Source organism: Sinocyclocheilus anshuiensis, unplaced genomic scaffold (genome assembly GCF_001515605.1).
Source record: "Sinocyclocheilus anshuiensis isolate Anshui unplaced genomic scaffold, SAMN03320099.WGS_v1.1 scaffold144, whole genome shotgun sequence".
NCBI lineage: Eukaryota > Metazoa > Chordata > Actinopteri > Cypriniformes > Cyprinidae > Sinocyclocheilus > Sinocyclocheilus anshuiensis.
The window spans coordinates 820,524-832,110 of NW_015555720.1; the positions used below are offsets into that span (position 1 = coordinate 820,524).

General features: G+C 40.7%; 1 protein-coding gene across 2 annotated transcripts in view; it reads right to left on the reverse strand.

The window, feature by feature from the left end:
- The window catches only part of hnf1ba (HNF1 homeobox Ba), a 13,627-nt gene extending 3,613 nt beyond the window's left edge, over positions 1-10,014 (reverse strand). Inside the window, exons 1-8 of one of the 2 annotated variants that reach the window (XM_016465603.1) lie at positions 9,529-10,014; positions 6,669-6,868; positions 5,998-6,268; positions 5,688-5,911; positions 2,135-2,295; positions 1,323-1,449; positions 1,065-1,244; positions 851-969 (exon numbers count right to left, since the gene is read on the reverse strand). In XM_016465603.1, the coding sequence (XP_016321089.1) occupies positions 851-969; positions 1,065-1,244; positions 1,323-1,449; positions 2,135-2,295; positions 5,688-5,911; positions 5,998-6,268; positions 6,669-6,868; positions 9,529-9,893 (1,647 nt within the window). In that variant the 5' untranslated portion in view covers positions 9,894-10,014. Of the gene's footprint in view, positions 1-850; positions 970-1,064; positions 1,245-1,322; positions 1,450-2,134; positions 2,296-5,675; positions 5,912-5,997; positions 6,269-6,668; positions 6,869-9,528 lie in introns of both variants that reach the window. The other variant, XM_016465601.1, reaches the window with a different exon arrangement.
- Between the last annotated feature and the right edge of the window lie 1,573 nt (positions 10,015-11,587).

The following is an 11,587-nucleotide window of genomic DNA, read 5'->3' on the forward strand; positions in this document are numbered from 1 at the left end:
AGAAAAATATCCATATTCAAAACGTAATAATCACTTTAATGTAGCTTGCGCCAACAGTCCTACACGGAAGCCGTTCCGGGGAATGACGTATGAGGTGAGCGCTGCGCATGCGCCGGTGCATCTCATGAAAACCAACGTTTGTTTACAGGATCAAAAGAAGCAAAGTTTCCTTACTTTAGCAAAGGAAAACAAGTCTCCTCTTGGCTTATATCGAAATCCTCCGACATTCTTCTTTACAAATCCTCGTTTTGTACTTCTAATTAGTGACCGTTGTTTTGTTTCGATCTCTCCGCGTGCGTCACTTCTGAGCGGCGCATGCGCAGTGCTGACCTCATACGTCATTCCCCCGGAACTGCTTCCGTTTACAACAGTGAGCGCAAGCTACATTAAAGTGATTATTACGTTTTGAATATGGATATTTCTCTTACAAAAACGCATCGATTCGCTACAGGAGGCCTTTGTTCACCCCCCCGGAGCCGTGTGAGACACTTTTTTTTGTGGAAGGGTGCTTTTTATTTCACGTCTTTTGAACCGAAGGAATGCAACACCCGCTGAGTACAACGATAGAGCTTGAAAGATCAAAGACAATTTTTTATATAACTCCGACTGGATTCGTCTGAAAGAAGAAAGTCATATACACCTAGGATGCTTCGGGGGTGAGTAAAACACAGCATAATTTTCATTTTGCGGTGAACTAACCCTTTAAGTGTATTTGATTGTGCTAAAGTTGAAGTATGCTTTAGGCACACTTGATATGTCTTGCATTTAAAGACTGATATTATTCAAAGATCATACAAGCCTCATCAATAGTGACATTTATGCATGTTGGTGAATGTTGTGGATGACTGACCTGTTTGCTGGAGGACATTGAGCTCAGCGTACTGAGGCTGTTGGCATCTGTCACCACCATGGCAGGGGGAAACAGAGATGAGTGAGAATACTGGGGTGGCTCCTGCTTGTGTGGGTACACTGTGAAGATAACAAACAGACGGTCATTTGAAAGTCTTGAAAATGAATTGATCTTGACTAGATGAGTAGATAGTGGCCAGAGGAAGTGGACTGACTGTGTGAGTGTGAGACAGAGGCCATGAAGGGCTGCTGGCTCATGTGGCCGGGTGACTGTTGCATGAGCTGCTGGTGCGAGACATTCAGCTGCTGCGAGAACTGCACCGGCTGCAATGCTGCCAGACTGCCTGCAACGCTGTTGATGACAGGTACCGTCTGCGCCGGCGACGTGTTCAAACCTGGATGCGAGAACAATGACGTGTCACGTGAAGAATGCATGAAGAATCTGAAATGGAGCAAGGTGGTTGGACACTCACTTTGTGCAATGGCCATGACTCCAGAAAGGGGCATTATGAGGTTGGGGGTCTGTTGGTGCATGTGGTGGGATGCATGGATGTTGGTCAGGGTGCTGACTGGAGGAAGACCTCCACCTGATACCGAGATCTGTGAAGAAAATGCACCAACAGAATGACTCGAATGCTTCTGTCACAACTGTTTCAACTGTACTCTTATCTTAAGAAGGTATCGGAGCCCTGACAGAGACACAAAGCTTTATTTGAATAAGCCGAGTTGAGAGGAAGCCATGCTCAGACAACCGTCTGACTGCTCAGATAAGCTGCTGTCATGCTCCCTTCCTCCTACACTGACTTCCACCTCCCGTTGACAGAAACGCACCCTAAACCATGATGAATTTGACCTGTAGTGTAACACCGCAGCCTTGCCAGACAAATGAATGCATAGAAAATTGTCCTGAAACAAAAAGCTACATGAGCATCTCACCCAACTCAAACATTAGTATTCAGATAAGCAACTCAACTGAGCGCCGGTGTCACTCAAACGACAGAGAACAAGCACAACTCCACCCTTCCCCTCCTCTGCGGGGCATTTAATCAATACAAACAGAATGTTTCTTTGTCAGGTTTGTTGGCACAGCCATGGCCGTGCCCCTTTCTCACTACCACCGGCTAACATTTGCTAAGATTGGCCCTGCGGTGCACTGTGGGCCAAGGCCTACTGTCTGCTTCTGGGTTTAGCACAATGCAGCGTTTGTAAGCCCACTTTGGGTGAATGTAATATCGGTGTCAAGAGCAGATGTGGTGTTATTTTATCAGGACTCAGAAGTACTCACCATCTTGGCATCAGGTGACAGGAGGCTGTGGCTGGGGTCCAGAGCCCCTGGAGAGACCTGCTGTAACACTGACTGGCTGGTTGACATGGCATTGCTGCTATGGTGGTTGATCGTTGTGGAGGAACTGACTTCACCAGGACCTTGCTGGCTGTACCGGACACCTGTTGAGGGAGAAAGCAAGAGAGAAAATGGTCAGATTTAGTCTCCTGACCTGTCTCCGGTCTGTATCTGTTGGTCGCAGACAAATTAGGGCAGAGCAAACAAACTGGGGCCTCTGCACCTGGTCCCTGAATGGTCAAGGTCATCCAAATGTGTACATTGGGGTTGTCTGCAACTCTAAAAACTATGCCGCGCTGACCTTCAGAACTTTATTGGAATAATATAAGTCAGGGTCCAAACCTTCTCCTGGAGGGCCACCTTCCAGCACAGAAGAACCCACACATTAAGGTCTTCTGGATTACCAGAAACCTCCAGGGAGGTGTGTTGGCCCTCCAGGAGCACGACTGGACACCCCTGATCTACGTGAAATAAAGCTTTATGAGGAAATTATGCTTTAATTCTCTGTTTTATCTTCTGTGGGAACTCTTGACCATTCTGGGCCACAGGAATCCAGCCTGTCTCCTATGGAAAGGATGTTTACCAACCCAAAGCGCCACATTAATAAGGTAAACATTATTCAATTAATGCTAATGTTAGACACATTTTTCAGTCCAAAAGATCTTCACACCTAGATTCAAATACCAGGGTGACCAGTCAAGCAAGATGATGGCATGGCCAAATGAAATACACCTTTATTTGTGACAGCCTCTTTCCCTGAGTGATGCACCAAACAAAAAGCCCAATGACTAGCAAATCAGCAAAAAAATAACAGAAATGTCTTATAACAAATCAACTGATCCCTCTGTTGTCTTTCAATGTGCAGGAGAACTCTGCAGACACAACTTTGTCCCCCTTTGCACACTTACGGCATTGCCAGTTCTCAACAGTGTCTTGTAAACACCAGCGCAGGACAATAAAGCACTCCATTGGGCCTACAACCTGCTCAGCACACAATGGGCCAGCAACCATAAACAGTCATTACTTTACTACCGCTCACCCACTAAAAGTGTCAGGGAGAGAGAAGGCTATTGTCTGACTCCGTCAGGCATTCACTTTGACTGCAGGGATCTCCTCTCACGCTCAGTCATTTAGGTCTGCACTGTCTGGGCCATGCTGACCAGCAGGAGGGCTCCGTTTCTCAGGGAACCAGGAACCAAAATACAACCTCTGTGAATGCGACATAAAAGTTACATGGAATGGTTACATGGAAGTCTTAATTACGCTATTCAGAAAAGCAACCAATGCTGATTGCAATATCTAGACAATGTACAAGGTCATCAGCTGATGCGATCTTCTCAAAATAGCTAAATATTGACTGATCAGTCACCCTGGGTTGTGTTTCCTAAAAGCATTGTTTGCAAACTATGGTCGCAAGTTCCACTTAATGACAGAACTTGCAACCATTGTTGCTTTTGGGAAACGCACCCCTGAACAATGTTTTGGTCTGTCAGTTCTTATGAATCTGTTTTCTTTTGTTTAACAATGCGCTTTGTAATCGCCTTTTGGTATAGTTAGATCGAGACGTAAATGTAAAAATTGCTACCTTGGTTAACCTTGGTTAAAGGACAGAGGGCGGTGGGAAATCCTAAAGGGGAGTGGTAGCAGTAGACTTCAGCAGGTTTTAAAAGGTTCAGCTCTCCCTGGGACGCATGTAATATCAAAGCCTTGCTCTTCATCCCCAGGCAGTGCTCATTATAGCATTGCCGCATATGAGAGGCCTCCTGGGTCTTAGCAGGACGTACATGGCCTTTCAGCCTTTCCGTGTCCCCCAATAGACCAAGCAAGGACAGTTGAACTCTTCTGTCCTTTGCTTGTCCTTTGCTTTTACATTCAGGGGAGAGCCATATTACTTAAAGGATCAATTTTCTGGTTTCCTTGCTCATGGGGTGACAGTCTCAAATGAAAGTTTCTTTAGTTTCAAAGAGTAATAGCTACAGTTTTAGTGTTTCCAACATATTTTACCTAGATAGGATCAAAGAGCATTCTGGAAGCGGTTTGCTTTCCCAACAGCACCACAACACAAACAGGGAAGATCACAGCCGGCCCCCAAAAGCACATATTGGTTGACCTTCCAGCAGCGGCGAATTGGCCTGTCTGTTATCAACAGGCCAAACCAAAATCAATAAAAAAGTAGTCTCTCTCTGATCTGACCTAGTAACGACCTCTTTAACAAAACCTGGGTTGCGTAGTTTCCGAGAGGGGGGCTGAGACCGGGAATCACCCAGTACCCTCCGTACCTTGAGCAGAAGGGGCTCATCAGTCCTGTCTGGCCCAAAAAGAGCCAATAGTCCTGCGGACAGCTCCTGCTGTTCTGCTCGGAGCCCAGCCACTGCCTCTATAAAGGTGAGAGGGGCTTCGAGGTGTCCCTCCCCCTGGCCCAGCAGAGATAAATTAACCTCGGTTACAGTCACTGCAGTCTTCTAATATGCCACAGACAATAGGATTCCCTGCTGGGAGAGGGTAAAGAAATCAGGGAAGAGGGGAGTCCCTTATCAAAGGCCTGGGAGATGTAGTAGCCAAGGATTTTAATTGTCAATTAAGCATGCATAATACAGGCCATGCCCTGGCAACGTGATGAGGGGTCCTGCTGTGCCATTCTTGTCAGGCCAGCTTCTGACACCAAAAAACAGCTGATGCTGCTGGCAGGGACACCTTGTAAGTCCCTCGACTAGGAGCACAGAAGAGAAGACCAACCCCATCTCGTTCCTCCCTCTTCCTATCCAAATGAACACCCAACCTGAGGTCACTGACTGGTCAGGTGTGCAGAGGGAAACACCACACGCAAACAGACAAGCCACTCATTGCCATGCCACAGGCACAGAAACAAGCAACACACCCATGGCAGAAGCACTCGGACTCAAACATAAAAGAGCAACAATAGGTAATAAGCTGGTTGAGTCAAAGAGTGTGTTGCTTTTACTGCCCAAGTCTTGCCATATCAAACTAAGTCAATAAATCTTTCTGGGAATACAATTCACCAGATAACAGAGGAGTGGGGCCTGCAGTAAACCGCAGTGACTCTACAGGTAAAACTAGGCCTCGAGAGTGAGCTGAGCCGCATGACCCAAGGATGACCCTGAGTCCCATCCAAGGGTGGCTGCTCTTTGTGTCTCACTCTTGCCTGCTGACTTCAGTAGAGCTGAGATTGCAGGTACAATGCAGATTGTTCTTGGTGTGTGTTTCAAAGCTGGGAATAACAATGCCATTTGCTCAGCTCACTCTGTCACTCTCATTGATCACTGCCGCTTTCCCTCTGATCTCATCAACTACGTCATCTCTTCTTCGACTGCTGGAATGATGATGATCAAGATTGTCCTAATTATCATTGCCAGACTATACCGTCAAAACGGCCAATGATTGTATTTTCAAACCTTTAGCCAGATTCACAGGCTAATAGGAATATCAAATAATATACGTGAGATTACAATGAATGTGTCAGTACCTTGCATCTTACTTGGTGGGGAGTTGCTGGTTTGTGGGTGATGTGGGGAACTGTGTGTAAGAAGGGAGTTCAGATTGTGTGTTGGCCCACTATAGGCATCCATAGCCAGTTTTTGTCTAAAGGCCTCTTCCTTTCTCCTGTTGGCAAACCAGTTGTAGACTCGCACCTCCGTGACCAGGTTGGAGCCAAGCCCGTGAGCTTTAGAAGGTGATACTCCTCTCTGGAGGCATTCAGCTCTAAATATTGTCAAGAGAAACATATTAGCATAACTGGGATGAAAGTGAGGAAGTAGTTTTGACATTCATAGCAAGTTCATCCATACCGGTTGCACTCCTCCACCAGTGCCTCCCTCTCCTCTTTGCTGGGGTTCTTCTGTCGTTCATAAGCCTGGTAAAGGATCTGTTGGGACGCAGGCCCCCATTTGAAGCGGTTGCGTCTCAATTTCTTGCATGCAGGTTCAATTCCAGCATCGTCCCCTGTCTGCCCCATGCCCTGCCCAGACTGACTGAACTCAGAGAAAAAAAGTAGCACCTGATCCTGGTTGGCTTTGTCGGACATGTTGCTGACAGAGCCTTGCGAGGCCTGGTTGAATTCTGAAACACAAAAGTGAGGGATTTTGGTGTCACTTGCAAAATTTTCATATAAACATTCAGGGTGTGGTGTTACACCACATGTGTGATAACCTTTGACCCTTGGTCATAATTTTATATGACTGCACTCTTTATATGTCATTGTGCTTTTTATGACAACATAAATACAAAATGGGTGACAAACGTGATGCAATAAGATAAAAAAATAAAAAAATATATATAGTCAGTATATCTCTAGAAATCTAAAATTGCATCATTTTGTAAAAAAAAAAAATTGATTTTTTTTTATTCTACCGGAAAGTGATGCTTGATACTGTTCAGTTTCATTCAGTTGAACCAGGAAGTTTCATATTATTCAAACTGTAAAATAGAAAACTGTCACATGCAGCAAATATTAACTTACGTCGCAAGACCTCCCGCTGTTTCCTGACGTACCAGGTGTAGAGCGCCGCGCGTTTCTGCGTTTTCATAGGCGTGCCTTTATTCAGGTGCTGCGACAGGTGCGACTGATTGAGGCCTGTCACATCCACCACCTCGCGCTGAGGGATATTGTGCTGCTGCATGTAGCCTTTGATAATGCGGGCCGCGCGCCACGGGTCCACCCTGAAAAGACCGGAAACATAAAACATAACACTCTCATTTTATATGATCTTATTAGCCTGCTTTTAATTGTTGGTTTCGCCTATTTTACATTCATGATAGCGTATTTATAATCTGTTTAACATGTTAAATTCTGTAAGTGCGGTCAATTGTTCCCAGCGCTAATAAACAATCGTTAATCAGTGTATTCAATAGGTTGTAAATAATTCCAAAGGTTAAAGACTTCATTGCGTGCGCGCAATTCAACCACTGATTTAATTACAAAAGGACAAGTTAGAGACAAGTGAAGGACTTAACGGCAGCTGTATATTGTTCACCAAGAACATTATAAAGCCATTTCAAAACAAAATAATCGATTCTAAAATGTAGTTCAACATGGTTTTAAACGTTGCTTTAGAGAGGAGAAAATAGCCTACTGCATCAGTCGAAAATGGTTGGTTTAAATTAGACAACGAATTTGATATGACTTTTAAAAGTCTTATCTAGGCTAAATGTAGCTTAATAAAAATGTAAATACGGTATTATGATATTAGCTTCAAAATAATATTTTTACTCATCAATACAAAGGGGCTGGATACTGAGAACTTTATTCATAATACTTCATGAATAAAAAATGCCGTCCACATACAGCTACATTTATCTAGTGAATTTGAAGTTAAGAAAAAAGAAAAAAGGCTATCTTTCTAACTATCTATCTAGGCCAATATATAAGAAACAAAGAAAGAAAAAGAAAGAATTACTCGGAAACATCTGAGTGTGTATGGTTAAGATTGCTATTAATTCAACAAAAATAATTATCTATTAGCCTACCAATTATATTACGGATACTAGCTTATTATATAAAGAGGTGTAATGTTTATTAGGTTATTAGTTAAGTAAAAATCAGACTCACAATGTAGGTAGCCTAATAAAACGAAGAAAAGCGAGCAAAGCATTGTCGAAAAGCGGCTATTGAGGTAGGCTGCTACATTAAAACGAAATTAGGTCTTACCATTTTTTAGTTTAGGCTAAACTTCTGCTCCTGAAATCTGTCCAGACGGTTTGATTTGGAGACTGACAAGACATATATGTCTGTGAGCGAACTTGGTTTATAACTTTCGACAATGAATAACTGATTTCCATTCACGCTAATCATTCGTCACTGTGTGTCTTTCAGTAGATGATTTATAGGATAAAATTAATAACTCAACTCCACGTGCTTTAGTTTTGATTTTCATCTTTATTTCGTGACGTTGATACTGCTGTAAAGATTATAGAAATATGCTTAAGTATAAAAAGAGTAATATTATGCAATTCGATTTTCATTTATAGTCGGCGTGATATTTTTGCAACTATTGTTTTTAAATAAACTACATTAAAATAATTATAGTGACAAATAATAGTAATAATGATAGTTCAAAAATTATAACGAATATTTTTACGTGGCCTAAAATAAATGTAATTAGCTAGCCTATTCTAAGAAATCAGACACTGAAATCAGACAACAGTGCGCGTTTTTATTTTCTTTCGAGAGTGCAGAGGTGGTTAATAATAAATAGATCTTCTTTAGTTGATATATCTCTAAGCTAAAGAAATAACTTGTAGATAATTAGTAACCAGAATGTGAAAAGAGGAAACATTGGCGCGTGCTTTTACATTTGTAAACACCGGTAAGTAGATTTCTCTTTTCAGAAAAATCATCACTGAATTTCAGGCAAATGTTACGCTGTTCAAATGTTTTCTTTGGTATATTATAACTACATATTTGATTCCATCTATTTAACCTGTCACAATAATTTCTGCTAAATGTTACGGGTTTTCAAAACTTCAGTCAGTAGGCTATAATTAGCCTAAATTAAAAGTGGTAGGCTATTTTAAAAAGTCAGACACTGAAATCAGACAACAGTGCGCGTGTTTTTATTTTCTTTCGAGAGTGAAGAGGTGGTTAATAATAAATAGATCTTCTTTAGTTGATATATCTCTAAGCTAAAGAAATAACTTGTAGATAATTAGTAACCAGAATGTGAAAAGAGGAAACATTGGCGCGTGCTTTTACATTTGTAAACACCGGTAAGTAGATTTCTCTTTTCAGAAAAATCATCACTGAATTTCAGTGATGATTTTTCTGAAAAGAGAAATCATCACTGAAAAATCATCACTGAATTTCAGGCAAATGTTACGCTGTTCAAATGTTTTCTTTGGTATATTATAACTACATATTTGATTCCATCTATTTAACCTGTCACAATAATTTCTGCTAAATGTTACGGGTTTTCAAAACTTCAGTCAGTAGGCTATAATTAGCCTAAATTAAAAGTGGTAGGCTATTTTAAAAAGGGGTTTGATTTTCGGAGGCAATTAAACTTTTCTATTTTAGTGGATTCTTTTTTACAGTAGGCTATAGCGCGAATTAGTTTTTAGCTATAGGCTATTAGCACATTTTTAGTGAATGTGGATTTTCTCATGATATTAATAACCCTTCTGTATAGGCCTATTTAATCCTAATGACAAAAGTAGCTGCTTGTCAAACGGCATAAACTTCACAGTAACAGCCGGCCCTTAACTGCATTACAGTACAATGTCAGTTCAGCTACTCCTTGCTTGTTTTGTTTTTTTTCCACATGTATCTCTTTAATTTGTATATAAAGCAAGCGATAATGGCAGAAGCAGAAGCAGAAACTTACGCCAAAATTCGCTCGATTTCTGCCCTCTGCTCCGCTGCTTCCTCTGTATTTTGAGACTGCAGCTCTTTCAGTATCGGCGGTGTATCGTAATCATCCCCGTCCTCTGAGCCCTCATCACCTGATAACTTCCCTTTACCGCGTCCATTGGTCAGCGTGTGAAACACCGGCTTTGTATCCGTATCACTGAGTTTGGAGCCGGAGGGGGACATCTGCAGACTGTCCAGTTTAACTCCAAAAGCGCTCGGGCTCGGGTCCAGGTCTTCCAACGCTTGCAGAAGCACATCTTTAGTAACTCCAGAGTCCAACAAGGCGCTCAGAAGCTCCTGTTGCAGAGATGTCAACTTAGAAACCATTTTTGCAAACATCTAAAAGTTTAGTACGCTAGGAGGTATAAAGAGGCAAATGCAGTAGCCTATGTGAAATTTCCCCTCCTCACGCCTCCAGTGAGCTCCTCCGAAGACACCTGCTCCGAGAAGTTAGGCCACTTCCCTGTCGGACTGAACGATATAACTTGCCATGATGCTTCCAGAGGGCAGGCGATATAAAATATGGTAATGAGTGGGAGGCTGCTCAGGGCCTTTATGCAAATGAGCTGTCCTGGGCCATATTGCCTGTTTACACACTGCCTGTTATCAGCACAACTCTGAAGAACTTTGGACTCTGTCGACTTTGGTTAATGCGCGCTATAATAATAATAACAATAATAATAATAATAACAACAATATAAGAATATTCACCTATTTACAGTGTTGGGATAAAGTTACTTTTAAAAGTAATGCATTACAATATTGCGTTACTCCATAAAAAAGTAACTAATTACGTTAGTTACTTTTTATGGAAAGTAATGCGTTACGTTACTTTTTCGCTTATTAGTATGGTTGAACTGGATCATGGAAGGTCAGAAGCAAAGACATTGGTTAATAGAATGGGATTAAATACATAAAGGATATTTGTGTTGTTTAACATTTAATTATTGCAGGTTTGCGTCATATTCTGATTTGCATTTTTTTTTATTCATTTTGAGGAATACTGAATCTGTGTTTTTTTTTTGTGAGTGAGATGAATTAATGCATATTCATATTTATTTTAGAATTACAGTAATGTCTTCTGATTTCTCTCAACATGCATGGGGACAGGAGAGCTGTCAATCAATAAATTTGAAAAAATTTAAAAGTAACTTGCTTTACTTATTTGAAAAAGTAACTCAGATATTCTCTTGTAAATTAAAAAGTAATGTGTTACTTTACTAGTTACTTGGAAAAATAATCTGATTACATAACTCGCGTTACTTGTAATGCTTACCCCCAACACTGCCTATTTATTAAATTTAGCTATAAACCCATAGGTCGTAGATGCCACTGGAATCACATGACAAACATAAAGTGATGTTTCAGTAATCAAACAAATGATGTTTTATATATATTTAATAATATTTCATCAAAATGTAACTTAAATAAATTAATACGTTGCTTGATTAGGCTATGTCTCAGCTCATCAAACAATACCTGATCTCAATCAATCTGGACATTTTTCTTAACATATAGGGATAATGACAAAGTATCTATATCACCAAAAATCAAGGCAAAAGTTAAAAGCTTGCAAAGTAATGTATATAAAGGCCTAATGTCACTGAGCAAAGCACTATGTGCACTTTTCACTTCTAAAAACAATAAAAAGTTTCTTAGAAAAATGTGATTAAATTGTTTAGCCTTATTTCTTTAAATTCAATTAAAAGTGCAAATATGATAAAAACTTAATTTATTTTGTCCTATTAGTTGCCTGCTGAAGTGAACAGAACTGAAACAATTTTTTTTTTTAATAACACTTATAAACAATAGATGCAAATTGCGATTACAGTTTTTGTTTTTATTCAAGCAATTTATTTTTACAGTATCAGTTTTTGTATTTATCAATAATCATTCATTTACTTAATCAAACCTCCCAAAACATATTTTAAGCCACATAAAGACTGGACAAGTAATTGTCTCATGCCTTCTTTAACCATTAGCTAATGACAAATAATTTCAAACAACAAAAACTATTCATTCAAAAAAAAGAG